Source organism: Calypte anna, chromosome 4B, assembly GCF_003957555.1.
Source record: "Calypte anna isolate BGI_N300 chromosome 4B, bCalAnn1_v1.p, whole genome shotgun sequence".
NCBI lineage: Eukaryota > Metazoa > Chordata > Aves > Apodiformes > Trochilidae > Calypte > Calypte anna.
In genome coordinates this window covers 23,087,836-23,113,830 of record NC_044249.1, presented here as the reverse complement: position 1 = coordinate 23,113,830, position 25,995 = coordinate 23,087,836, and the positions used below count along the sequence as shown (strand labels likewise).

General features: G+C 68.7%; 6 protein-coding genes across 6 annotated transcripts; 3 read left to right on the top strand and 3 right to left on the bottom strand.

Annotated features, from left to right (window-relative positions):
• The first annotated feature begins 2,679 nt into the window (after positions 1-2,679).
• Positions 2,680-6,836, top strand: LBX2 (ladybird homeobox 2). Its single transcript, XM_030450926.1, has 2 exons — positions 2,680-3,004; positions 6,457-6,836. Exons 1-2 carry the CDS (start codon positions 2,680-2,682, stop codon positions 6,834-6,836), a joined length of 705 nt encoding a protein of 234 aa, XP_030306786.1.
• Positions 6,837-8,494: 1,658 nt separating this feature from the next.
• Positions 8,495-13,002, bottom strand: TTC31 (tetratricopeptide repeat domain 31). Its single transcript, XM_030450573.1, has 16 exons — positions 12,809-13,002; positions 12,225-12,278; positions 11,934-12,130; positions 11,724-11,807; positions 11,566-11,634; positions 11,325-11,474; positions 11,093-11,224; positions 10,903-10,996; positions 10,577-10,667; positions 10,229-10,370; positions 9,914-10,015; positions 9,772-9,844; positions 9,516-9,657; positions 9,364-9,438; positions 9,113-9,215; positions 8,495-8,948 (listed from the first exon to the last, which is right to left on the bottom strand). The coding sequence occupies exons 1-16, from the start codon at positions 12,831-12,833 to the stop codon at positions 8,856-8,858; spliced, it is 1,626 nt and encodes a 541-aa protein (XP_030306433.1). The 5' UTR covers positions 12,834-13,002; the 3' UTR covers positions 8,495-8,855.
• An 899-nt stretch (positions 13,003-13,901) lies between these two features.
• On the top strand, positions 13,902-17,709 carry CCDC142 (coiled-coil domain containing 142). Its single transcript, XM_030450925.1, is given in 10 exon segments — positions 13,902-14,480; positions 14,558-14,945; positions 14,948-15,331; positions 15,413-15,499; positions 15,667-15,998; positions 16,256-16,408; positions 16,485-16,599; positions 16,680-16,857; positions 16,949-17,160; positions 17,483-17,709. Coding segments are annotated over 10 exon segments (2,655 nt in total).
• Positions 17,710-18,054: 345 nt separating this feature from the next.
• Positions 18,055-20,915, top strand: MOGS (mannosyl-oligosaccharide glucosidase). Its single transcript, XM_030450839.1, is given in 5 exon segments — positions 18,055-18,412; positions 18,495-18,715; positions 18,808-18,957; positions 18,959-19,002; positions 19,079-20,915. Coding segments are annotated over 5 exon segments (2,523 nt in total). The 5' UTR covers positions 18,055-18,057; the 3' UTR covers positions 20,832-20,915.
• Positions 20,916-21,260: 345 nt separating this feature from the next.
• On the bottom strand, positions 21,261-23,847 carry WBP1 (WW domain binding protein 1). The gene is made up of 5 exons (XM_030450924.1): positions 23,402-23,847; positions 23,087-23,169; positions 22,895-22,996; positions 22,643-22,804; positions 21,261-22,265 (listed from the first exon to the last, which is right to left on the bottom strand). Exons 1-5 carry the CDS (start codon positions 23,845-23,847, stop codon positions 21,640-21,642), a joined length of 1,419 nt encoding a protein of 472 aa, XP_030306784.1. The 3' UTR covers positions 21,261-21,639.
• Positions 23,848-23,867: 20 nt separating this feature from the next.
• Positions 23,868-25,952, bottom strand: INO80B (INO80 complex subunit B). The gene is made up of 5 exons (XM_030450601.1): positions 25,862-25,952; positions 25,582-25,753; positions 25,359-25,480; positions 24,633-24,814; positions 23,868-24,466 (listed from the first exon to the last, which is right to left on the bottom strand). Exons 1-5 carry the CDS (start codon positions 25,905-25,907, stop codon positions 23,999-24,001), a joined length of 990 nt encoding a protein of 329 aa, XP_030306461.1. The 5' UTR covers positions 25,908-25,952; the 3' UTR covers positions 23,868-23,998.
• Positions 25,953-25,995: the final 43 nt, after the last annotated feature.

Genomic DNA, 25,995 nt, shown 5'->3' with positions numbered 1-25,995 from the left:
CGAGTGTCCCGTGCCCCCACCCGCACGGCCTCCCTGGAGCTCCAGGGGGCCATCAGTTCACCCTGGGCCATCCTCTTCCCCATCCCCATCCCTGTCCCCGTCTCCACAACCGCTCTCGCCGCCGATGACGCCGGGGTCAGTGCGCGCATCGCGGCGCACGCGGCGAGGTCGAGATGTGTTAATGAATAGATCATTTGCCAACAACCCCAGGGGGGCATCCCGGCCTCCCCCGGGCTCCCGGCACATTAATCCCGGTTTACCGGGCCGAGGTGTAATCCCATTAGCGTCGGCTTCGCCCGCGGCCCCACCGGCGGGGTCAGGATTTATTGCCAATAATGGGCCAGGTCGGGTCCCCCGGCGCGGGGCGCGGTGCAGCCGGCAGCTCCCCGGCGATGCCCCCGCTTGTCTCTGCTACCGACGGGTTTAACTTTTGCGCCGCGCTCTTCCCCTTATTAAAAAGGAAAAATTCATTTGCAAGCAATTTCCATGTGCAAACCGCTCTGCAGCTCCGGCTCCGGCGCGGGCCGGGAGCCCCTAATCGAGTTACCGCCGGGCGCTGCGGCACGGAGCAGCGTTATTGAAATGGATCCGATAAATAATAGATCAGGGGCAGAGCTTGGCGGGAGCAGAGGGGTGTCAGCGTGGAACCGGGACCAGCCGCCGCCCCCCTCCCCTAATGGCGTTACCCACGCACTGGGAATTGCCGGCGCAGGCACCTGGTGGTGTGGTGGAGCGGGGGTTCTCCAAGAAAGCGGGAGTGGCAGAAACTGGCGTCCCCCCGAGAGATGGGGGCTAAAGATGCCCGTGCTTGGAGCCCCAAGGGTCCTCAAGAGAGGGGTTGGGGGGAACAGGACACGTCTGCGCTGCATACCTGTCACCAGGGATCTCACCCAGCCCGTAGCGGCTGAGGGGGGACGGGCGGGACGCAAGGGTCTGCTCAGCCCATTCTGGCAGTGCCCTGGTGGGGTACGAGGGAGGGCCAAGGAGGGAGGGAGGTGCTGGCTTTGGTCCCCGGGAGAATCCCTGGGCACCGGGGTCCTGCGCGGAGGGATCAGCCCGATCGAACCCCTGGGGAGTGATAGGCAGCAGGGACGGTCCAGGGGGCAGAGGGCAGGGGGGACAGTCCATGCTCAGGACTCTGCTTCTCAGTTTCCCGCACCACTGGAGCTCAGGATGGGTGGAATTTGCTCCTCGTGGCAAGGATTGGCACATGGAATGTGCCAGAGCAGCCGTTCCCTGGCATGTGGCACAGGGCAGAGTGCCAGGTGAGCCAGCCTGGCGAGCTGGAGGCCCTGAGAGGACAAAAGTCGTGTATGATGAAGCCCCATACCACTGTCACCACCTCGGCCTCCGGCACAGGCCCCGTGCACCCACGGGAGGGGTCCTGTCTGGCAGCCCCACTTCGGGATGTCCCTTCCCCGGGAGGAACCTTGTGAACCTTTCCCAAATCCCAGGCTCGCCAGAGCCACCCCCCACTCTAGCCTCTCCCCCCCTTTTCCCACTGCCCGCTCCGGCGTTTAATTGCACCGGCTGCTGGGAAATTTCAAGGTTGAATTTGTCTAACTCCAATTTCCAGCCGGGAGATCGCGTTCTGCCTTTGTCAGCAAGATTGGAAGCCCCCCCCTCACATTCCCTCCCTGCCTCCCGGGTCCCCCTGCACCTGCTCCCCCATCACGGTTCTCCCAGCACCGTGTGTGTCCCCCCCCTCTAATCACAGGTTCTTTTTCTCTCATTACCATTACCCCTGCGCCCTCGGTCCCTGGAACATCCCAGTAGCGAATCCATGAGGACACTGGGTGGGATCGGGACCAGGGAATGCCGAATCGACCCGGACTAGGCGATTCGGCATCCCCCGGTCACGATCCCACCAGAGGATCCGGTGTCTCACCTGCGTGTGCGGGCGTCTCTGGGATTTTTACGAGCAATCAGGATCCTGGAGCTATTTGTACCGGAGAAGAGCAAGCGGAGAGGATGGAACAGGGTGGGGGGAGATATGGGAAGAGGGGGGGATTTATGGCCGGGCTCTGAAACCCTAAACCCACCCGAAGCGGCCTAATCACTCCCAGACGCGGCGGCCCCTGCGCTTTTATGGGGCATTTTAGAGCAGGGGAGCTAATAAATTTTTTGGCGATGGTAAAAGCCCCGCTGGGGATTAAGGGAGGGAGGCGGGGGGGGCGGGGGAGGGAGAGTGTAGGGATTGGGGTGCAGCGGACAACCACCGGAGAGGAGGGGGGGGAAATCAGGGGGAGGTACAGCACCGCACCCCTTCTACATCCCTATAACGGCGGTGGAGAGGGAGCGGTGCTTCCCCTCCTCATCACGACCCCCCCATCACTGTGCCGTCAGTGGCTCCTCCTCCTCCCGGTGCCCAATTTAGACCGGCCCCGGGGTCTTTAAGGCTGCGGCACCGGGGTTGCGGGGGGGCGGAAAACGGCGGCGGGTGCGGAGCTGCTCAGCCCTACCGGGTGGGTGGGTAGGTGGGTGGGGGGGTAGGGGGGGGTGGCCGAGAGCTCCCCGCCGCCGCCGCCGCAGCCACCGGGCCCCAGCCGAGGGGGCGGGCTGCGCCCGTGGGGTTTAAGTGCGGCCGCGGCTGGATGAGCGGACGGGAAGGAGAGAAAGGGGGGGAACCCCCGGTGGGATGAGACGGGCGCGGTGCTGAGCGGGGAGCGGGAACGCGCCATGACTTCGGCGCGGGAGGCGGCTGGTTCCCCCCCGCTGCACCCCCCGGGCGGCGGCCGCCCCCGCAGCGCCCTGGACCAGCTCCCGCCGCCCGCCAACTCCAACAAACCCCTCACCCCCTTCGGCATCGAGGACATCCTGGGGCGGCCCCGTGGAGGCAGCCCCCCAGGGCCCGGCCCCGCCGCGACCCCGGCCCGGCTCTCCGAGAAGGCGGTGGGACCCCGCGGCGGCGGCTGCGCCCCCAATTCGCCCCTCTGCGCGTTGGAGGAACTCGCCAGCAAAACCTTCCAGGGGCTGGAGCTGGGCGTGCTGCAGGCGGCCGAAGGTACCGGGGGCCTCCGTGGGCGGCGGGGACGGGGTTGGGGCAGGTGCCGGGGACACCGGGTTAGGGGCTGTGACGGAAACGGGTGCCTCCTCTCCCCCAGCCCGTCGCGGCCCCGGTAAGTTTCCTTCGCGTCCCAGAGGAGCGAACGCTCCCTAGAGACAGGGAAGGGGCCGGTGCTCGCCCAGGAAACGGGGCATAGCCCCGGCACAGCTCCACGGCGGCCCCGGCCCGCAGGGAGGGAAAAGGTTAGGGCCGGGTACCAGGAGTTTGAGCCCGCTCCGCGGCGGCAGGGGAGCCGCGGCCGGGACCGAGACAGAGGCACGGAGAGCCCAAAACTCCGGGGGAACCGGTCGGACCGAGCCCGGCGGCTTTACCGGGAGCCGCGGTTCCGGCGACAGATCGGTCCCGTGGCTGCACAGGGCCGAGCAGAGAACCCGCCCCTGGTGAGCCGTGACCGTGACCGAGCGCGGGGACAGAGCGACGGATCTGTCCTGTTGGTAACGAAAATCCGTTACCGAGCGGTCGCTAGCGTCCCCCGGCACCGCGGGCTGCTGTGAGGGGGGATGTCGGTTCCAGGCGAAATTCGGTTCTGCGGCAGAAACCCATTACCGGGGGCTCCGGGGACCGACGCGATTCCCGGAGGGCTAGAATGTTGCCCGGACCTGCGGCGGTTCTCCCGATGCAGGCTGACCCGGAAGGTCCCGGTCCCCGCGGGAGCGGGCTGTGGCCGCCGGTCCCAGGCTCGGAAACCCTCCATGCGAGCGGGCGGACGGGCAGACCGAGCTGCAGCAGGGCCCTGCCGCCTCAAGAGAGAAAAATCTTCCACCGAGGGGACTGACGGTCGGAGCGGTGCGGACGCCGGTAACGAAAAATCCCTTACACTGACGGACAGACGGACAAACAGTGCGGGGCTCCGTGATCAACGAAAAAAAAAAAATCATCCCTTACCCCATAGGGCAAACGAACACGGTCCCGTAAATAACGGTGAAAGAATAACCCTTACCCGGCCAGATAGGCGGACACGAACAGACAGCAGCGATCCCGTAATTAACGGAGAAAAAACCCCTTTACCTTGACAGAGGGACTCAAACGGGCTCAGCGCCGTTCCCGCTGTTAACGAAAAAACCTTTGTCCGGCCGGACAGACGGACACAGACAGACAGAACCGACTGTCACCCAGTTCCCGAGGCCGAGAGGGTCCCTACAGCTCCCGTGATTAAAAAACAAAAACAAAAACCAACAAAACGGTAGCCGGCGGGACATCAGGACAGAGTCGGGCTCCAATAATTAACGACGAATAATTTCCCTTCCCTGGGTGGACAGGGACGGCCCGAGCAGCGCTTCGGTAATTAACGAAATCCCCTTACCGGGCGGACAGACGGACACGGGCAGACAGAACGGCGCTCCAGTAATTAAGGGAAGAAAAAAAAAAAAAAACAGGTTTTCTCAGACGGACAGGAGGACACGGACAGACGGATCAGGGCCCCGGTAATTAACGCAAAAAAGCCATCTCCCGGCCAGACAAGCGAACAGAAAAGAACGTCTCGAGACTCCCGAAATTGTGGTAAGAAACCCCGTTACGCGGCCGGACTGACGGACACGACCGGGCTGTGATAATTAACGAAATAAGCCGTTGTCCTGCCTAACACAGAGGGACAGAAAGGGACAGCTCGGATCTCCCGGAATTACTGTTAAAAAAAAAAAAAAAAAAAAGCTACCTAAATGGACTGGACAGACGGACACGGTAATTATCAGATCGGCGGTCCTGTAATTAACGAAAAGAGCCGTTGCCCGGTCGGCCACGGCTTCCGCAGTAAACGAAAAAAAAAATCCTCGGTACCGGGATGGACCGGTGGAACGGAGGTAAATCCTGCTACCGACAAGACAGACAGAAGGACCCGGCCGGGAGGGGCTCGATAATTATCGAAAAAAACAACCTCGGAACCGGACGGGCAGGGCGAGGACAGCGGGTAACGGCGAACGGAATCAGGATCCGCGGCCAGGTCGACTTTCCCGTCAGTCAGTTAAAATGCCGTTAACGGGACAGACAGACGGACACTGGCGGCAAAAAATGAAATGAACTCTCTTTGTCCCGGTGGACAGACGCGGGACAGCGCGGGACTCCGCGGCGGAGGTAAAGCACAGGGACGCGGGGGGGTAGATGGATCCGGCCGGGACATCCCGGGGCTCCAGTAACGAGCGGCCGGAGCGGCTGCACGGACGGACCTACCGGCAACTCCCGGCAGGACGCGTCGGCCCCGGGACGCGTCGGCGGCAGCTGGAGCCGTTAGCGGGAAACGCAAAGACGCCAACAGCTGACCCCGGGAGCCCCGGTCCCGAGGGGCGGATCGGTCCCGCTGGCGGCAGAGAGTCTGTAACCGGGACCGGGACCGCGGTGGAGCCTGTACCGACGCCGCGGGCAGCCGCTATTCGCGTCACACCGGAGGTTTGTCTTCTCCGCCGGCCGGATCGGGGACTCGGGGCTGCAGCGCGTCCGGGCCGGGAGCGGCTGCGGGGACGAGAACCCGGGGGACCTGCGTGGCCCCAGAGCCGCCTCCAACGCAGTCTGGAAAATCGCCGGACGAAGGCAGAGGCTGCGGGACCGGGCCCCGCGCTACCGGTCCGGACGAGCTGCTCCCCGGGCGAGCAGGCGGCGGAGACGGGTCGGCTCGGCCCCGCGGCTCAGGAGAGACCGGGGCTGCTGCGGAACGGCGGCGGGAGCCGAGGGGGACTGGGTCAGGCAGCTCCCGGCACAGGGGAGCCGGCAGCGGTACCAGGCTCTGACTGTATTACGTGCAGGGCCCGGGCACGGCGCGGCTCGGTTTGCTTTGTACAGATGTGATTGGAACGGCCCGGGCCGGTTCAGCCCCGCTCGGCCCGGCACAGGACGGCTCAGTTCATCTCGGCCCGTCCCAGTTTAGCTCTGCTCGGTTCAGCCCGGCTCGGCCCCGTTCAGCTTTTCTCGATTCAGCCAGGCTTTGCCCGGTTCAACTCGGTTCAGCTCAGCTGGGCCCAGTTCAGCCCGCTCAGCCCATTTCAACTCTGTTCAGCTCGGCCCGGCTTGGTTCGGTGTTTCATGGCTGCAAAGGGCTCGGTGTGGGGTGGTGGGACCGGGCCGGGCCTGGTTGGGCTCACCGGGACCCGGCAGCGTGACTCCTGTGAATGTCCCGGTGCGGTTCCCGGTGCCGGACCCGGTGTGGGTGTGGGTTCTGGTGCGTGTTTTGGTGCCATGCCGGTGTGGGTGCAGGTACGGGGCCTGGGGCGGGCCCCCGTGCCGGTATGGTGCGGGTGAAGAGTGTGTCCCCGTTCCGGTGTCAGTGCGGTCTGGGTCCTGGCGCCGGTGCGGTACGCTTGACTGTCCCACTCCCTCTGGGGGTGCAGCGCGTCTGCCCGTGCAGGTTCCGGTGGGTGTCCCGATGCCGGTTCCGGTGCCTGATCGCGCTGTCCCTGCAGGTCGGGACCCGCTGTGCTCCGCGGGGCAGCGCCCACCCTGCAAGAAACGTCGCAAGTCCCGGACGGCGTTCACGGCGCAGCAGCTGCAGGCGCTGGAGCAGAGGTTCCGACGCCAGCGATACCTCTCCCCCGCAGACCGGGACGCACTGGCGGCGGCGCTGGCGCTTTCGGCGGCCCAGGTCATCACCTGGTTCCAGAACCGGCGGGCCAAACTCAAGCGGGACCTGGAGGAGCTCCGCGCCGACGTGGCCTCGCTGCAGGCGCTGCCCCCCGACGCCCTGCAGCAGCTGGGGGCCCTCAGCGAGCCCGCACCGCGACCCCCGGGTCCTGGTCCCGGTCCCGCCGAGCTCTCGGAGGAGGAGATCGACGTTGGGGACTGAGGCGGCGGCGGGGGAAGGGGGGGCTCGGGGTGTCCCGAGCCGGCACTGAGACTGACCGACCCGCGGGGTGGGCGGGGTGTGAGCCGCGCTGCCCCTGTCCCGGGGGAAATTGGTGCAATTTCTTTTCGCTTTTTAAATTTTTTTTTTATTCCGTCTTTCCCCTTTTAAAAAGTTTTATTTCCTATCGTGTCTTTTCATGAGCCGGGGGGGGGGGGGCGGGAACCAGGGAAGAAGGGGGCCCGGCCCGGCCGGGTGTAAATATTTGGAATAAAGGCGACACCTTATTAAAAAGCCCGGCGAGAGTTCTGAAACAAACCCGCCCCGGGAGCTGCGAAGCCCACTCGGAACCCCCCAGCGTCCCCCGTCGCTATGGTGCGAAACAGCGCCCACCCCTCGTGCTGAATCCACTCCACGGGGCATCACCGGTGATCGACACCCCCCCAACCTGCCCCGGCCTCTGCACTTCCCTCCGCCCCTCGTGACGTCATGCCGCGGTGACGTCACTCAGCCTGCCCACCGGTGGGGGGGTCCCGCGGGGCCCCTGTCACCACAGCTCCGCGTATCTCGGCTGTGTGCGTGTCGCCCCCCCAGCCCTCTGGGCTCGCGCTGATCTAATTACTGCGGCGCGAACTTCCGAAGGCTCAGCCGACCCCCTCGACCTTCCCCCCCCCGGTATTTTCTCGTTTTAATTGCATTGTCCCGCCCCTCCCCCCACGCCGCAGCCGCCCTGCCGAGGGAGGGAAAAAAAATGAGATTTACCCTGAAAGTGCCTTTGAGCATCCCCGCGGGGAGGAGGGGTCGCGATGGATGTGACAGGGAGGAGCGGGGGTGTTGGCGGGGGACGGGACAGCTTCCCCCGGACCCCTGGGAAGGGGGGATGGACCCTTCCGCGAGTGCTGAGATCCCACGGAAGCTCTGGGTAAGAGGGGAGACATGAGGGGGGGCTCCCTCTCCCCAAACCCGAGGTCCCCCCCTTCGCTCAGGATCCCCTCCCCACCCCACCCCAAGTTCCAACTCCCCCTTGGGACCACCGGGGGACACGGACAGAGACACCTGGGGGAGGCCGTGGGGGCTCTGCGGGGCTCAGCGTCCCCATCCCCGTCTCCCCACGCCCCCCCGCGCCATGTTCTCCCTCTCCCAATTTTCCGGCTGATTAACCCGGCGGCTGTTCCCTGCCAGTCGCCGCTGTTGGGATTAATTTCTTTTAACTGGTGATTAATTACCCCGCACCTCGCGCGCGCCCGTCTTCTCCTTCTCCCTGTTGCTCATTTGCATATTAATCAAATTCTACTTGATGGCCTGTCCCCTCCCCGCCACCGCCCTGTCACCTGCAAATAACATTACAGAGGCGCGGGGGGCTCCTGACTGACCCCCCCCAAACCCTGCTCCCCCCTTCTGTGTCACCCTGCACAGGGGGCTGGGGACAGGGCAGCTGGGGGGACGTGGAGGGGACATGTGGGGGGGACAGCAGGGGGGACAAGGGGCTGCAGAAAATGGGAGAGTCAAGACACAGGGGGAGAATGGTGGGACAGAGAGCAGCACTGGAAGGGAAGAGGGATGTGGGGGTGTCAGGGCCCAGGGGGAGCTGGGGAGGTCTGTCAGGGCTGGGGGGTGCTGCCAGCAGGGAGGGAGGGAGGGAGGGACGGGCAGTCACCACAGACAGTTTTATTAAAAACTACAAATTGCTACAAACCCCCGAAGGAGGTGAGGGGACCCCCTGCTTCCAGGAGGGGCACCCACTACCTACAGCCTCCCTAACCCCTGCAGGCCCCTGGCAGGGGGTGGGAGGGCAGGGGACGGCAGCACAGCCCCCTCTCCCCACCAGAGCCCCCAGAGGGCAGCCCTGAAGGCACCAGGAGTGGGGGGGATGGACACCCCCACACACCCAGAGTAGGGGGGAACTCCCTCCTGGGGGCAGCAGGAAGGAAAAGGCACAGGCAGGGCGCAGGCAGCAGCACTGGGGTGTGGGGGGCACTGCTGCCTCCAGCTTTGTTGCTGTCAGATGAGACCCCTGCCCAGCTACAGCAGCTCTGGATGGTGGTGGGGGGAGGGAGTGGCGTGGGAGGGGTGCTTGAGCTGCAGCACCAGCTTAATGCCCTCAAGTTCTGTGTCCTGGAGTGGGGAGAGAGGAAGGGAAGGACTGAGCTGACAGGAGGGGGCTGAGCGCAGGGACCCCCAGCACCACCACATACCTCCATCCTTCAGTAACAGGGGGCTGCAGGATGTTCCCCCATCCCAGCATGTTGTAACCCCCAGTTCAGAGCCCCCCAGCCCACCTGCAAGGCTGCATACGCTGCCTCTGCCTCCTCCTTCCGTGTGTAGTTGAGGAATGCACAGCGCCGCCTGGGTAGCATCCGGATGAAGCTGATCTCCCCAAAGCTGGGGGGACACAGTGTCACCTCCCACCCCAAACAGACCCCTCCCCAGCACCCTGGACCAGGAGCACCAGGGAACAGGAGGAGAAACATCCCCCTTCCACCAGGGTGTGGAGGCTTAGCAGCCAGGATGGTGATGTGGGGGGTCTCACCGGCTGAAGGCACGGCGCAGCACAGTCTCACTGATCCTGGGGGTGATGTTGCCCACCCAGAGGGGGTAACAGTCCCTGCAGAATCACACCAGTGTCTACCAGTACTGCTGGGGCTCTGGGACCCCCCAGTCTGCCTGACCCCCTGACTCTACCTGGCAGGGTGGCTCGGAGGCAGTGTCTGGTGGTCACTGGCCACAGCCCGGCCCGGGGGTCTTGCTGGGCTCCCGGTGCCCCGTCCCACAGTCACAAAGCCTCTCTCATCTATTCCCTGGTGGCTCCTGCTGGCCCACGGCCCTGTTGAGGGGACAGAGGGGGCACCACTATGACAGCCCCAGCATCCTCCTGAGCCCCGTTTTATCCCTGGGCCCTCTCAGCTCCCCCCAGGGCCCCAGTTCTGTGGTCCCTTACCAGGAGTCAGCATCGGCGGCTCCCTGGCCTCCGGCAGGGACAGGGACACAGGGACACCCCCGGGGCTGCTCTGCTGTGGGGGAGAGGGGGTCAGGGCAGAGGGCAGTAGCCAGGGACGGGGGTCCAGGGGTGGGGAGCTCACCTGCAGCAGGGCCCTGCACGCTGCCAGCTGCGTGGCTGCCTCGGTGTTGGTTGCGTCCCAGCGCAGCAGCTCCAGAAAGGCGGCTGCAGCCTCCGCGTAACGCTGGAGTGGGGGCAGGGGGGCTGAGAGCCTGCTGCCCCCCTGCTGCTCCTCCTGCACAGCTCCGGTGCCTCCATCCCAGGACCACCGCTCCCCCCCCCCAACTGCAGCAGCAAGCAGCCCCCAATCTAGCCCCACTGGCATCCCTCAGACCCATTTCCTGCAGTCCCCCAACCCCAGACCTACACCCCCAACTTCCCCCCCCACCCCGAGTACCTGCAGCCCCCGAAGTGCCTTGCCCTGTCGGAACCAGCCCTTGGGCCAGCCTGGCTGCAGCCTCACTGCCTCCCGTGCATCCTCCAGCGCCTCCTGGTACCGGCCCAGCCTCTCATAGCAGTAGGAGCGGTTCCCCAAGAGCCTGTGGGGACAGCAGGGTCACCCTGACTGGGACCCCAGCCTGGGGACAGCCACAGCCCCCCAGGAGACCGCCAGACCACAGGGACACCTGGCCCTAGGCACAGCCAAGGCCCTAAGAGAACCTCCAGCGACCCCCAAGCTCTGAGGATTCACAGCCCCACAGGGCACCCCAGCCCCCTGGGACCTCCACCCAGCCCTGCAGCTCACCGGTGCTCGCAGGGGTTCAGGCTCAGGGCCTCAGTGAAAGCCTCCACAGCCTTGTCGTAGCAGCCCCTCTGGGCAGCCTCTAAGCCAGAGCCTGGGAAAAAGAACATGGCTGGACCCCCCCACTGCCACCCCCCGACTGCTGACCCCCATCCCAGCCAGGGAGAAGTGGGGGCACGGAGGGGACAGCGGCTCCAATGTCACCCAGCCAGTATGGAACAGCCCCTCGGGGACATCTTGGGGTCACACCAACTGCAGGCTGCCAGCCAGGAACCCCGGCATAGCCCCTCAGGGGCAGCGCTACCCCCGCTGCCCTCCCACTCACTGACCTGCCAGGACCAGGCTCCGCTCCACCACACTCAGGTCTGGGGGCACAGGAAGAGGACCCGGCACTTGTGGGGTGGGCGGGGGGGACTCAGGCACCTGTGGAGCAGGGCAGCAAGGGCTGGGGTACTGTGGGGCAGGCAGTGAGGTTTGGGGTGCTGCGGGCACCAGGTGCCTCCTCAGGTCACCACTCACCTTCCCTGCTGCCTTCCTGCCGGGCTCTACAGCAGGGGTCCTGGAGGGTCTCCCTCCCCCAGGGGTTGGCAGCCGCACCCCTGCCTTCTGCCGGGCTTTGGAGACGAAGGTGCAGCTCAGGTCCAGCTCCTCCTGGGGAGGGGGGGTAGGTGGGCAGGTGGGCAAGTGGGCCCCCCCTGTGGCACAGAGCTTAACCCCCACTGCGGGGCAGAGCCCTCCAGGCACTCCTCACCTCCATCTCCTCTGCCTCGGCCTCCTGGCCTTCCCCCTCCTCTCCTGAGGAGGCTGCGCTGCCCCCCAGGCTGGGGGGGCCTGGCCGGGTCTCTCCCTCCTCATTCTGTTTCCCCTGGGGGTGCCCACTGCTGCGGGTGGACAAGGTGTTCTGGAAGGGAAGTGGTGGTGAGAGGGCAGCAAGTCTCTGCTTGCCCCCCTCCCCACAGTGTCCCACTGGCAGGGACCCCCCAGACACCCACTGCCTCACGCTCCAGCTCGTTTTTCTGCTCCTGTCCCAGTTTCTCTTGTTTCTTCCGATCTTTCTGTCTCTGGAAACCGTAGAGAGAAAGAGATCAGCAGAGCCCCCGTCCCCGACACACATTTACCCTCCTCCCCCCCCCGGGATGCCCCCACCCACCTTCTTCTTCATTTTCTTCTTCTCCGCTTTCCTCTTCACCCGCTCCTCCTCCTCCATCAGTTCCTGCGCGTTCCTCTCTGCCTCCTGGGGGGGGAAACAGCCCCCCCGAGCCCCCCAGTCAGCCCGCAGCCCCCCGAGGAGATGGATGGAAAGGGGGCAGGGAGGAATAACCTTGGGGTCAGGGTGCGGGCAGGTAGCCCCCCCCCTTACCTCGGGTGTGGGCTTCTGCCCAAAGGGTCGTGGCAACCGACGCAGCTTCAGCTCAAGAGCGCTGGGGGAGGTCCGGCCCGGGGGGGTGTCAGTGCCGTCTTCCCTGGGGAAATCCCAGTACTCCCGGTACCGCATCCACCACCACTGATCCTCCTTCTCTTCCTTCTCCTCACTGGGGATGTTCCAGACGCCCGGGGCTGGGGAACCGAGGCGGTCAGCGGCAGCTCCCGGGAACCCCAGGACCCCCGAAATAGGGATTCCCGGCCCTGGGACCGCCTGCTCCGGACTCACCTTGGCCGCCGGCGTTATGGAAGTTGGGCGAGCAGTGGCGGGGGCAGAAGGGCGCTGCGGGGAGCGGAGCGTGGGCTCAGCCCTCGGAAACGAAACCGAAACCGGGGGAAGGGCGGGGAAAGGAGCAGGATTTCCCCACCGCCCTCCCACCCCGATACAAACCTCGATCCCGTGGCTGCCGGACCCCAGCCCACCCATCCCGGGACCTCCCCCCAGCCCACCCGGGAACTCCCGGTGTCTCCCCCGCCCCGTACCGCCGCTCCATCCCCCCGGGCCGAGAACGCAGCCCCAGGGGCAGGTAACGGGGGCGGCCCCGAACCGAGAGACCCCCAAGCCCGGCTCCCGCATCCCGCCTGCCCCCCGCATCGCTGCCACCACGGGAAGTAGGATGCAGCTCCTCCCGGAAGTAGGGCAGGGACTGCGTGAAGCCAACCCCACCGACATGTTGGATGAGGGCAAGGACGGCGGCTGGCGAGGCCCGTACGGCTCAACACCGCATACCCTCCCGCCGTCTCCGCCTCCCTACAAGCCACGGGTATCTAACACTGGTCCGAACCCTCCCCACACATCCCACACCCCCACACCGCCGGGTCTGCCGTGCCCGTTCATCCGGATTAGCGCGGCCGCGGCCTAAGCCTCTTTTAGCACGCCGCCCCCGGGGATGGCCTAGCATGGAGGACGGCGGCTTTGAGCGTGGCGGCGGGGAGCCCTGCCTGCAGGTGAGGCCTCGGACGGGGTCGGGGACAGCGGGGACAACTGATAGGCCTAGGGCCCGGTCCCGAAGCCTGGCCGGGAGCCGCCGGCCAGGCTTCGGGACCGGGCCCTAGGCCGCAATCGGCGTCTCCATGGCAACAGCCGAACCATTCGAGTGGGCGTGGTCTGTGGGGGGCGTGGCCTTGGCGCGGCGCCTGAGCTGTTAGGCAGTGCTAAACTCACGCCCCTCGCCCATAAACCACGCCCCCTCCTGCTTGACCACGCCCTCTCTGCTCCCCCCCCCCCCCCCCCCTTTCCCTCTCTCCGTTCTGGGGGTCCTGACACCTCCGCCGCCCCCCGTAGATGGATGAAGGCGAATGGCGCCGGTTTTGAACGGGCTCATCCTCCTCCTGCTGACGGCCCGTCCGGCCCTGCCCACCCCGGGGGATGAGGCTGCCCGAGGGGAGCCCCCGAGACAGGTGAGGGCTGGGGGTGGGTGTGATCCCCTCAATGCACATGGCCCTGGGAATGAGAGCGGGGGGAGGGGAAGGGGACTGGGGAGGTGAATTCCCCCACATTGTCCATGGGCTGAGGTTGAGGGAGTCCTCAGGAGAGGTCATCCCCCTCTTGGCCATGGTCTGGGATTGGGGAGGGGGCTAATCCCCCATAGCCCAGTGCTCCGGAGTGGATAATTCCCCCGTTGCCTATGGTCTCGGGCTGTGGGGGGATTCTGAGGGGGTCTAATTCCCCCCATTGCCCACGGTCTGTGGTGGGGAGGGGCACAATTTCCCCATCGCAGAGGGGTCCCACCGCAGAGGGGAGCACCTGGTGGGGTCTTAGCATCCCGCGAGGGGGAGGGGGTGCTGCAGGGGTCAACAGGACCGCTGCAGGACCGCTGACAAATTCTGGCTAACAAGCTAACATCTAATTAACACGTAACACGTATGCAAGCGGTGCTGGCACCCCGCAGGAGCAGCACGGGGTATGCCGGGACAGTCCGGTTGCTCCCCTCGGGGGTCTCGGTGCCGGCCCTGTCAGGGTGCGAGGGGTAGGGGGGACTCTGAGGGCCCCATCTCCGCAGGCGGTGGTCCCCGGGGGGGCCTGGCCCGCTCCCTGCAGAAGGCAGAGGCCATGCTGCGGAGCTGTGTCACCCCCGGGCTGCGGCGCCTGCTGCCCCCGCGGCCCCGCCGGCGCGGGGAGGGGGACGAGGAAGAGGATGAGGAAGAGGAGCCCCCGGCGGTGGTGTCGGGGCTGGAGCAGAGCTTCGCGGGGCTGCGCCGCTGCCTCTACGTCTGGGAGGACCCTCGCACCGAGACCTTCCAGGGCCACGTGCGGCCCCCGCCCGGCGATGCCGCCATCTCGCACCACGGCGTCCGCCCACCCGTGTCCCGGCGCGGCGCGGCCCTGCACGCTCTGCTGCGGCACCGGCACCTCCTGCGCTTGGCCCGCGACTACGCCCGCCGCATCAAGGCCGCCTCCGACTTCCTGCGCCGGCTCCTGCGGGCACCGCGGGCCGGGCCCCCCGAGCCGCTGCGGGGGCTGTGCCAGGAGCTGCGGGCACACGCGGGGCACTGGGGCGGACTGCGCCGGAGGATGCGGGGGACCCGTGGCTGCGGCCGCTGCTGCTGCGGCGGCACCAGGCGGTGTCGGGGATGCGGCGGTCGCTGCTGGCGCTGGCCCTGCTGGCCACCCGGCTGGCCGAGCGGGTGGCCGAGGGGCGGCTGCGGGCGCTGGCCACCGCCGGACCCCCCGCCGCACCCCTGTCCCCGCCGCTGCTCGCCGACCTCTTCCAGGGGTTGGAGATCTACAACCAGGTGGTGGGAGACCTGGCGCAGGAGCTGTCTGCGGCCGGCATGGCCGGTGCCACCGGGGACAGCCCCCGCGCCTTCCCGCTGGGCAGGGTGCTGGGGGTGCTGGGCACCGAGCGGGGACGGGTGGCGGCCGAGCGGCTCCGGCCCCTCCTGCGGCCAAGGGACGGGGGTCCCGGGGCGGAAGACGCCTGCTGGGAGGAGAGCGCCGTGCCTTGGCCCCGGAGTGCGGGGGACCCTCCGGTGGGGAGGGCCCGTCCGGCATCGCCGCGGAGCTGCGGGCGCTGTGCCGGGAGGACGAGGAGCTGATGGGGCTGGTCCTGGGGAGGCTGGTGGCCTCCGCCGACAGCCTCTGGCACCCCGAGCTCCGCTGGCCCCGGCAGCAGCCGGGGGAGCGCCCGGATAGCCCCGGCGCGGCCGGGTGGAAGTCGGTGCGGTGGCTGGACGCTGCCCGCGCCCCGGCGGCCGAGGCCCTGGGTGCCCGGTACCGACTGCTCTTCTGGGAGGCCACCGGCACCGCGCTGGGACACCGGCTGGAGGTGGCACACGGCGGGACGGGCACGGTGGTCACCGCCGCGAGGGACCTGAGCCACGCTCTCGCCCAGGGTAAGGTGGGCAATGAGGTGGGGGGTGGCTCCGTGGGGTCCCCCCCTGGCCGGTGCCTGCTCACGCCCTGTCCCCTCGCAGCTCCCGTCACCCGGGAAGGGCAGGAGGAGCTGGGGCGGCTCTGCCTGCGGCTGCTGTGCCGGAGCGCCCTGCGGAGCTGGGACAGAGGTAGGGGGGCTGGGGCGGGCAGGGGGTGTGGGATGGGACATGGGGGTGGGATGTGGGTGGGGGACACAGAGGGCGGGGTATGGGTGCTGGATAAGGGTTTGGGATGTGGGGCACAGGGGGTGGAGTGGGGGGGTGTCAATTTGGGGCTACTAACTGTCCCCCAACAGATTTCTCCCGTGCCCTGGGCTCAGCCCTGACCGACAAGTGCTTGGGGGAGCCGGGGGTCTCGCAGCCAGGGGTCCTGGCGTGCAGCAGGACAGCTCAGCTCCTCCAGTGCCTCTTCCCAGCCCTGGCCTTCGCCCTACACTGCCTGCGCACCCTGGGGGCCCCGTCCCCCCCCGGGCAGCCCCCCGGGACCCCCGACCTGCGCCTGCAGGTGCTGGGGTGCTGCCTGGCTTCAGCGCAGGCTGCCGGGTCCTGGCTGCGGGTCCGGGCCGGGCGGTACCTGGCGGCGTGGGCACTGCCACAGTTCCTGCTCGTCACCCAGGGGGACCTGCCGGTACGGGGGAACGGGGGGCAGCACCCTCTGCAAAGGAGGAATGAGAGAATGGGGCTGGCTGGGTGGTTGGGTGCTGCTTTTGGGACTGGCCATGAGTCTGACTGTGGGTTGTGGGGTCTTATTGTGGAGCTGGCTGTGGAGCTGGGGCTGGCTGAGGGTCTGGGGGTGGTCTGTGGGGCTGGCTGTGTGGGTTTTGGGTACAGCTGTGGGGCTGGGGGCTGGCTGGACTCCTCTCCCCGCCCCCCTGTCCCCTGCAGCTGCTGAGGACAAAGACGGAGGAGCTGGTGCTGCTGGTGAGTGGGACCTTCTGGAGGGCGGGGGACCCCCCCCAGCTGCTGCCCCCAAACCCCCTGGCCTACTGCGAGCAACAGCTCTACCAGCAGCTCCGTGCCACGGCCACCGGCATCCAGGTACGGCCCTGACACGGGCAGGCATGGGGTGCTGTGGGTCCCCCATCTCATGCCATGTCTCCCACTTTCCCCCCAGCTCCTCTCAGGGGACGTGCTGAGGATGTTCTCCACCAGCTGCAAACGGATTTCAGCAGAAATCTTCGACCAGACCATGCCACAGGGCAAGCACTGGCGCCTTGGGCTGCGCCCTGGTGTGTGTGGGGCCCTGGGTGGGGGTCCCTGAGTGGATGAGGGGCCGGTCTGGGTAAACGGGGTGCTTTGTGTCCCCCAGACCTGCCCAGCTCCCCCAGCGCCTATGCAGCAGCAGCAGCCCAGGCAGTGGTGGGGCAGGTGCTGCAGGGAGCCCGGCTGCTGCCCCGTGAGGCACAGGCCACCACGCTGGCCAGGGTGACCACTGCCTTCCTGGAGGCGTGGATGGACCACATCCTGGAACAGCGCATCAAGTTCAGGTGCTGGGGGGCACAGCGATGGGGTCAGGGGGATCAGGTGCTGGGTGACCCTGCTGAACACCCCACACACCCCCCCGTGTGTCCCCCACAGCCTGCAGGGAGCTCTGCAGCTGCGTCAGGACTTCGAGCTGGTGCGGGAGCTGGTGGGCTCGGAGCGGTACGGGCTGGACCCCGAGACCCGCCGGACTCTGCTTGCCCTCCGCGTCTTCCAGCAGATGGACGGGGCCATCCTCTGCCTCCTGCAGCAGCCCGGGGGGGCGGCCGGCACAGCCCCCCGGCCCTGGAACACCCTGCGCCATTGCTGTGAGTTGGGGTGGGCACAAAAGAGGGACACGGAGGGGCTGGAGTGTGTCCAGAGAAGGGCAACGGAGCTGGGGAAGGGGCTAGAGAACACTTCTGCCCAGGGCAGGGCTGGAGTCCCCATCATCCCTGGAAGGGTTTCCAGGCCCTGGAGATGTGGGGATGAGGGACATGGGGTGGGGGTGGCCTTGGTAGTGCTGGGGGCAGGATTGGACTTCATGACCCTAAAGGGCTTTTCCCACCCAAACCCATTCCAGGGGATGGTCTGGGACCCCCAGCACAGGCAGCTCCTCATCTACCCAACTCCCTTTCCCCTCCTTGCCAGGCTCGGACACCAACCCCCCGCCGCTGGAGCTGGCCGCAGGCAGCCTGGACGGGCTGGAGACCCTGGACCCCCCCCGGACCCCCCCGCTGCCCATGGGGACAGGGTTGGCGGTCCCCCCATCCTACCTCTCGGCCCATCAGCAGCAATGGCTCTCGCTGCGGCTGCACCGGGCTCGGCGCTGGCGTGTGCCCGGTCTGCCCTGCGTCAGGAACGGCCACGACGCCTGAACCCGGGGACAATAAATCTGGCACTGTGTTCCTCTGTCTGTGCCCATACCCGGGGGGCGCCCGGCAGCCCCCTGCCCTGCCCCTTCCTGCCCCGGGGCTGGGCTCAGAACACTCCCCCGTCCCGCGCCCCCGAGCTGTGGGGTGTCCCTGACTCCCTCTCCGCCCGTGGGGGGACCGAGGCCGCCGTGAACCCTCCTGCTTTGGGGGGGGGTCGGGGGGTCGGGGGGGGCGTCCTTGGAGGACCGGCGCTGCCTCCCGCCCGCCAGGGGGCGCTGCCAATCGGCCGCCTCTCCCGGCGTCGCGCCGCGATGACGTATGAGCAGCGCGACCGGAAAGAGCGGGGAAATCATGGCGGGTGAGCGGCGGCGCCGTGGCGGGGAAGGACCCCGGGACCGTCCCCGGGACCGCGTGACGCGACGGGAACAAAAAGAACAAAAACAGCAACATCGGGGACCGGGCCGGGGACGAACCGCGCTGCTGGCGGCGGCGGCGGCGGCCGCGCTGGCGCTGGGGCTGGCGGCGGCAGTGTCTGAATGGAGACGGTGGAGCGAGGCCTCCCGGCTGGTCACCCCCCACCCCGCTCCCCCCGCCCTCCCTCCCGGTTCTACCGGGCCTCTCGCTTCGCCCCAGCTTTTTTGGGGAACTTACCGGCCTCAAGTTTATTTCGGAATGAAGACTCGCAGCCCGCGATCTCTCGTTACCGGTGAGGGGCGGGAGCACGGGCAGGCCGAGCCCGGAGAACGGATGCTGAAAGGCTGAATCCCCCCCGTCCCGGTGTCCCCCAGGCCTGATGTGGCTTCAGGAAGGCGACAGCACCAGCGGTTTGCGTCACACCTGCGAGCAGAACGACGATGTGTCGCGATACGGCTGGCTGATGCACGACGGGGAGAGTTTCGGGGTGCAGGAGATCCGCGATGGGAAATTGGTCCTAAAAACCGAATTCGTCAAACGAGACGGGGGGGAACATGGAGGGGATTGGAGCTGGCGCATCAGCGCCAAGATGGAGGTGAGGATCAAGAGGAGGGGAAGGGAAGAGGAGGGGGAAGAGGAAGGGAAGAGGGGGAAACCCCTTCCTCAGTCTGAGTGTTTGCTTTGTAGGATGCAGAGGGTCCAAGCCCTCTCCTCTCCCTCTTTTTCTACGTGGCCACTGACGAGCAGGGGACGCTGGAGGCAGAGCTGGAGAATGGGACACGGCTGGCGGCCGTGAGGGGCACAACGGAGGAGCTGGGAGCCTTCACCATCACCTTCCTCCCCCCCCACCGCCGACGCCGGGGGGAACCCCAAATACGCCAGGTGCTTCCTTCACCCCCCTTGTCCCCTCGCTGTCCCCTCCCCGCCCCCTGACCACGCTTTTCTCCCTTCCCGGCAGCTACAGCTACCTGGAGGCGCCGAGCCCGGGGCTGCACCGCCTGACCGAGCTGGTGCGGAGCCGCCTCGCCCCCCGGTCCCTCTTCTCCCCTCCGGGCAAGAAGGGGCCGCGCCGCCGCTTCTTCGCCCTGCAGACAGCCGGGGGGCCGCCGGGGGGGCCGGATCCCCCCCCGCGGGGGCGGCTGCTGCTGCACCAGGTGACGCTGGAGCCCCCCGGGGTGGCGGAGGTCACCTTCGAGTCGGGCAGCGCGGCGGGGGGGCGGCGGGGGCGGCTGGCGGGGCCGGAGCTGTCTGCGGCGCTGGCGGGGGGAGCCGAGGCCTTCGAGCGGCGGTTCGAGGAGACCTTCGGGCTGTCCCGCAAGGGCTTCCCCGTCCCGCAGCAGCGCTTTGCCCAGGCCGCCCTCAGCGAGCTGCTGGGGGGCGTGGGCTACTTCCACGGGCGCTCGCTGGTCCGGGCGTCGGTGGAGGAGGAGGAGGAGGAGGAGGAGGGGGGTGAGCGGGCGGTGCCCACCCCTGAGGGCGGGCTCTTCACCGCCGTTCCCTCCCGCTCCTTCTTCCCGCGGGGGTTCCTGTGGGATGAGGGCTTCCACCAGCTGGTGGTGGGGCGGTGGGCGCCGGCCCTCAGCCGGGAGGTGCTGGCGCACTGGCTGGACCTGATGAACGCCGAGGGGTGGATCCCGCGGGAGCAGATCCTGGGGGACGAGGCGCGGGCCAAGGTGCCCCCCGAGTTCCTGCTGCAGCGGGGGGACACGGCCAACCCCCCCACCCTGCTGCTGGCCCTGCAGCGCCTGCTGCCCCAGGCCGAGCCCGCCTACCTGCGGCGCCTCTTCCCCCGCCTGCGGGCCTGGTACCGGTGGCTGGAGCGCACGCAGGCCGGGCCCCTGCCCCACACCTTCCGCTGGCGGGGCCGGGACCCGCACCCCGAGCGCTACCTCAACCCCAAAACCTTGGCCTCGGGGCTGGACGATTACCCCCGCGCCTCGCACCCCTCGCCGGAGGAGCGGCACCTGGACCTGCGCTGCTGGATGGCCCTGGCCGCCCGCGTCCTGGCCCAGGTGGCCGAGCGGCTCGGGGAACCGGCCCGGGGCTACCGGGAAACCGAGCGAGCCCTGAGCGACAGCGCGCTGCTGGACCGGCACCACTGGGACCCCCAGCTGGGCGCCTTCGCCGATTACGGCAACCACAGCGCGGCCGTGGAGCTGCGCTGGCACCGCCCGGACCCACCGGCACCGGGACGCCCCCCGGCCGCCCCCCGGCTGCTGCGGGAGGTGCGGGAGCCCCCCCGGCCGCGCTTCGTGCCGGCGCTGGGCTACGTCAGCCTCTTCCCGATGCTGCTGGAGCTGCTGCCGCCGGACTCCCCGCGGCTGCCGGCGCTGCTGGAGGCGGTGGCCAGCGAGCAGAAGCTGTGGTCGCCCTTCGGGCTGCGGTCGCTGTCGGCTGACAGCCCCTTCTACCTGCGGCACAACACCCAGCACGACCCCCCGTACTGGCGCGGCGACGTCTGGGTCAACATCAACTACCTGGCGCTGCGGGCGCTGCGGGGCTACGCCGGTACCGAAGGTCCGGAGCGGGAGCGAGCGGGCCGGCTGTACCAGCGGCTGCGGCACAACCTGGTAGACACGGTGTACCGGGAGTTCGCCCGCACCGGGTTCCTCTGGGAGCGGTACAGCGACCGAACCGGCCGCGGGCTGGGCTGCCGGCCCTTCGCGGGGTGGACCGCGCTCATCCTGCTCGTCATGGCCGAGGACTACTAGGGACGGCGGGGACACGGGTGGGGTCACGGGTGGGATGGCAGGCAGCTTGCCCGGCCTGTGCAGCTGCAGGGGGGGAGGCGCTGGGCCCACCGCCTGCTCCCCAATAAAGCTCTGGAAAAGCCGCTGGAGGTGTCCTGCAGGAGTCTGCCCACGGCAGGGAGGTCCCGGTCCCTTTCCTGAGGAATTGGGGGCGTCGGGTGTCCCTGTCCCCCCTTCTGGCTCGGGGGAGGGGATTGAGGGTCCCCATCTGCTCCTGTGGGACTTAGGTAGGGGGTGCTTGGGGTCTCTGTCCCCGTCTCTGGGACTGGGGGGTGCCTCTCTTGTAGGGCTGTGCACACTGGGTGCCCACATCCCCTCCTGCAGGGCTGGGGGTCCTTGTCCCTTCCTGTGGGGTTGGGGGTCTCTGAGCACTCCTTGGTGTCCCCCCCATCAGGCACGGCGTTGCCATCGGCCACATCTCTTTAATGGTGTGAGGACACAACTTGAGACCCCCATCACCCCATCCCCAGGGGGGACACACACAGCCCCCAGAAGCAGTCTGGGGTGGAGGGATTCCAGTGGGGGCACCCCAAGAGCATGGAGGGGGGGCGGGGGTCAGTCAGGGCAAGGGGTCCCTGGGGGCTCAATTGTGAGAGTCCAGACCCCGGGGACACTGCCCCGAGCCCCCGGCTGTGGGGAGATGGGAGGGGGGGGCCCCAGGCGCCCTCTGAGCAGGTGGGGGTCACCTCGTAGCTGCTCCAAGGCGAGGGGGGGGGTCTGGGGGACTCGGCACAGCCCCCTCCTCCAGCACAGGCGGTGTGGGGGGGGCTCAGACAGGCAGGATGGGCCCCTCACCCCCCCCCAGCCCGCAGCGGGGTCCCAGCAGGTGGGTGCCTTCGCCCTCGCCCTCCTCCTCCTCAGGGCAGCGTCCCACCTCAATGCCCGAGTCCCCCGTCAGCCGCCGGTGCCGGAAGTGCTGCCCGGTGCCGGTGCTGCCGGAGCCTTCCTCCCGCGCTGCCTCCTCTTCCTCACCCTCCTCGATGTCAGAGCAGGGGCGCCCGCCATCCCCCCCCACCTCGAAGAAGTCCACAGTAGAGGAGAAGAGAGCGTGCTTCGGGGGGCTGCCCCCCTCCTCCTCCTCCTCCTCCTCCCGGGCCGGCACCTCCTCGGGGGGCAGCTCCCAGCTGGTGCCGGTGCCGGTGCTGGCGGTGCCGCCGCCGGGGCTGGGGGAGCTGCGTCCCGTCCCGTCCCCGCTGGAGCTGCCCGGGGAGGAGGCGCAGCTGGAGCCGCAGGAGCAGCTGGAGCAGAGCTCGGAGCTGGGCGAGAGGCTGAGGCTGCCGGAGCCGGGGCGGGGGGGTCCGCGCTGGGCCAGCACGGCGCTGTAGGGCGGGGGGGGCGTGCCGGGGCGCTGGGCCACCTCCTCGTAGGCCGGCAGCTTGAAGGAGGCCAACATCCCTGCGGGGGAGAGGGGGGGCACAGCGGTCAGAGCGGCCCCACAGGGGCTGGGAACCTTCCTGGGGGGTGGAGCTGGGGGACACACCGGGCGGGAATGGGGCAGGTGGGGGGGGACACACGACAGAGGACGGAGGGGGTGAAACGGGGAGGGGAGGTGGGAAGCTGGGGGAGGAACAAGGGGAGATGCGGGGGAACGCAGGTGACTGGGAAGGGGGACGCACAAGGGGCTGGGGGGCACACAGGGACCCACGGAGAGACACAGGGACTGGGGGGGAGGGTGCAGGGGGTGCTGCCTCGAGGGACGGGGAGGACGAACACGAGGGGGCCCAGGGGGCTGGGGGCGCAGACGGGGGGCTGCCTCCCCTCTGCCCACTCACTGAGATCCATGACGGAGGGGGGGTACGCGCAGGCCCCGTGGTAGGCGATGAGGTTGATCTCCCGCTGCCGCTGCTGCTGCTGCAGGCGCAGCTTGGCCCGGCGGTGCCGGTAGGCACAGCAGCAGCTGAGGAGGATGAGGATGGTCCAGAGGAGCCAGAACCCTGCGGGGGCGGGGGAGCGGAGGGGGTCAGCCGAGCCCCGGACACCCCCTGCCCCCCGCAGCTGCCCCCCGCGCCCCCGCCCGCACTCACACCACAGCTCGTAGTAGTAGGTGCAGCAGCCGGTCTCCCCGCAGCAGTGCCCGGTCTCGCACACGTAGGGCTGGTTGTTCACCCCCGGGCAGAACTCCCGGGCCTGCGGGCAGGGGCCGCACCGTCACCCGGGCGCGGGGAGGGGGCCTGGGCCCCGGGCCCTCCCGCTGTGCTCCCCCCAACCCCCGGTACCCTGCTGGTGCTGCCGCCCAGCAGCGCGGCCCAGGCCCCCTCGGCCCCGCCGCCGCCGCTCCCGGGCCGCTCCATGGCTCGGCCTACAGCCCGCCGCGGCCCCGCGCCCGCTCGGCCGCCCCGGCCCCGGCCCCCCCCGCCGCCCGCAGCAGCAGCCGCCGTTCCGCTGCCGCCGCCGCCGCCGCCGCCATGGCCGCCTCCCGCTTCGCCTCCGCCCGGGCCCGCAGCCTCCGCCGCCGCCATCACGCCCGGGACCGAGGTCCCGCCCCCCGCCGCCGCCACCGCCCAATCGGACGCCGCCCCGCAGCCGCCCGCCAATCGGTGCCGCCGCCGCCGCCCCGGCCCAGCCAATCGGGCGCCGCCTGCCCGCGCCTCACGCCCAACAACGGAGACAAAGGGACCGAGCCCCGCCCCCCGCCGCGATTGGCGGCTGCCGGCACCAATGGGAGGCGCGGCCCCGCCCCCCCCAGCCGTGACTGACAGCGCTGCCGGCCAGCGGCAGCCTCGCCCCGCGCCGCCACGCCCCGGATGACAGGAACGGCCCCCGGGGCGGGCCCTTGCGGTGCCCGGCCAATGGGCGGCGCCGACACGTCCCGAGCGCCCGATTGGCGGAGATAACAACCAACCAACAGCGCGGCGCCGCCACGCCTCAGCCAATGGGCGCTGCCGACGGGCGCGTCCTGAGGCCCCGCCCCCGGGCCGGGCTGGACTGAACCACTGCGTCCCGGGGGGGTGCGGGTGTCCCGCCTGCAGCCCCGCATCCCCCCAGAGCCTCACTCACTGCTTCACCCGCAGCCTTTAATCTGCCCTGCGGCACCACCGCGGGACCAGCCCCGGGACGCCCCCCAGGACCCCTCCCCTTCCAACCCCAGCCCCCCGTGTCCATGCTGGGGGCCGGCCGGGACCCCCGCCCTACGCCGCGGCCTCCTGCAGGCCCAGGTTGCGGCGGTAGCAGGCGAGGCTGCAGAGCGGCCGCCCGGTGCGGGAGCAGCTGTAGCGCTTGGGGTTGGGGCAGCCGGGGACCCCGCAGAGGAGGGGGGCGGGGGGCGGGGGCCGCGGCGGGGCGGGGGGCAGCGGCAGAGGGACTCCGGCCGGGAAGGAGACGGTGATGGCGTCGGCGGCGTTGCAGTAGTGCACGACGGGGCAGGGGGCCGGCTTGGCCTTGCGCTCCCGCAGCGTCTTCACCTTGGCCTTGTTGGTCTTGGTCAGGCGCTCGATGGTCTGGTTCTTGTTCTCCTCCGCCTTCTTGGCCGCCTGCAGCCGCCGCTTCCGTGCCCGCTCCTCCCGCTTCACCAGCATCTCCTCCGTCAGCTCCTTCGCCTTGTAGCCCATGGGCAGCTCCAGCAGCGGCTGGCTCTGCTGCTTGTGCAGGAGGGCTTTCTGCGGGGCCGGGGGGGGGGGCAAACGTCAGACCCCTCTGTCCCTCCCGCCCGGACCCCCGTGGGCTGCAGAGCTGGGACCCCCGGCCCCGTGCCCCCCGGGGCTGGCCCGTGCCCCTCAGCCCTCCTCCCGGGGGGGAGCTCCGTGCCCCCTGTGCCCCCCTCACCTGTCGGGCGGTCAGCAGGGACTCATCCACCTCCTTCTTGAGCTCCCCGTTGTCGTCCAGCTCGCCCTTCTCCAGGGCGTCCAGCCAGCGCTCTTCCTCCTCCTCCTCCTCCTCGCGGGGGGGGAAGCAGCTCTCTGAGTCCAGGTCGGGCAGGGGCGAAGGGTCCAGGTTGCTGTCCTCATCTGCAGCGGGGAGGGAGTCAACTCAGTTGTGGGGACAACTGCTGCACCCACACCCGCTGAGAGGGGACAGAGCACCCCTGCGGGGTCCCCCCAGCTCCAGCCCTCCCAGGCTGTGCCCCTGCCCCCTACAGACACCCCCTCCTTGGAGCCCTCCTCTATCAGCAGTACCCCAGGTATTGCTTGCCCTGCTCATCCCAGTGCTTTTTAATGGATTGCCAGGAGCCCCTCGCTCTGTCCCACTGGTGCCCAGTGCCTCCAAGAGTCCCCCAGTAAACTCCAGTGGTTCCCAGTAATCCCTAGCGTTTCCCAGTAGCCCCCCAGTATCTCTGAACGGTCCCTAGCACCATCCCAGTATCTCCAAACGCGTTTTATTTGTTTCTCACTACGCACCAATATGCACCAGGATTCCCAGTATGCCCCAGCGTTGCCTGGTGCCTGCCCAGCGTCTCCCAGTAACCCCGAACACTCCCTAGCACCATCCCAGTCCCTCCCAGCACAGCTGAAGAGTTTCCCCGGTCCCCACCGCGGCTGCCCCGGGGCTCACCCAGCCAGGCCCGGTACTGCTCGATGGGGACCCCCTCGGTGGGTTCCTCCTCCTCCTCCTCTGCCCCCATCAGCGGGGAGGGGGACCGCGGCGCTTCGGGGACCACCGTGAACGTGGGGACACTGCGTGGGGAGCAGGGGGTGGGGGGAGCGGCCGGTGAGGTGCTGGGGGGTGCCAAGGAGGGGGGGGGGGTGTCATGGGGCGGGGGTCCCCAGCTCCTCACCTCTTGGTGCCCAGGATCTGCCCCCCCAGCTTGATCCGCAGCTTGAGCTGGGGCTTGCGGAGGGGCTCCGGGGGCGGCCCCCCCGCCTCCTGGTGATGTTTCTTCTTGTGCTTCTTCTTGTGCTTCTTGTGCTTCTTCTTGTGCGAACCGTGCCCGCCCTCCGCCTCCTCCCCTGCGGGGGGACACACGCACCGAGCTATCAGCACCACCAGGGCGGGGGGAGACCCTCGCCCACCACCCCGGTCCCCCCCCGGCCCTCTCCGGCTGCCCCCTCACCCACCCTGCTCGCCGCGCTCCATCCCGCCCCGCCGCCAGGCCTTGCTCATCCGCCGCTACCGGGAACACCGGGCCCGGGGGGGCCGCCATGACGGACGGACCCACTTCCGCCCGGCCTTGTGTGCGCGTCGTGTGGCA

What these genes read in the sequence shown, in the direction of transcription:
- LBX2 (XM_030450926.1), top strand. Translation starts at nt 2,680, where the DNA reads ATGACTTCGGCGCGGGAGGCGGCTGGTTCCCCCCCGCTGCACCCCCCG. An exon ending in CGTGCTGCAGGCGGCCGAAG is followed by an intron (nt 3,005 to 6,456) that starts GTACCGGGGGCC and finishes CTGTCCCTGCAG; the next exon opens with GTCGGGACCCGCTGTGCTCC.
- TTC31 (XM_030450573.1), bottom strand. Translation starts at nt 12,833, where the DNA reads ATGAACGGGCACGGCAGACCCGGCG. An exon ending in GCGGAGCCTGGTCCTGGCAG is followed by an intron (nt 10,668 to 10,902) that starts GTCAGTGAGTGG and finishes TCTTTTTCCCAG; the next exon opens with GCTCTGGCTTAGAGGCTGCC. An exon ending in CTGCGCCGTGCCTTCAGCCG is followed by an intron (nt 9,216 to 9,363) that starts GTGAGACCCCCC and finishes GTGTCCCCCCAG; the next exon opens with CTTTGGGGAGATCAGCTTCA.
- WBP1 (XM_030450924.1), bottom strand. Translation starts at nt 23,847, where the DNA reads ATGCGGGGCTGCAGGCGGGACACCCGCACCCCCCCGGGACGCAGTGGT. An exon ending in TGGGCGGCAGCACCAGCAGG is followed by an intron (nt 22,997 to 23,086) that starts GTACCGGGGGTT and finishes CCTGCCCGCAGG; the next exon opens with CCCGGGAGTTCTGCCCGGGG. An exon ending in CCCCTCCGTCATGGATCTCA is followed by an intron (nt 22,266 to 22,642) that starts GTGAGTGGGCAG and finishes TCTCCCCCGCAG; the next exon opens with GGATGTTGGCCTCCTTCAAG.
- INO80B (XM_030450601.1), bottom strand. Translation starts at nt 25,907, where the DNA reads ATGAGCAAGGCCTGGCGGCGGGGCGGGATGGAGCGCGGCGAGCAGG. An exon ending in CAGATCCTGGGCACCAAGAG is followed by an intron (nt 25,481 to 25,581) that starts GTGAGGAGCTGG and finishes CTCCCCACGCAG; the next exon opens with TGTCCCCACGTTCACGGTGG. An exon ending in GCAGTACCGGGCCTGGCTGG is followed by an intron (nt 24,815 to 25,358) that starts GTGAGCCCCGGG and finishes TCCCCGCTGCAG; the next exon opens with ATGAGGACAGCAACCTGGAC.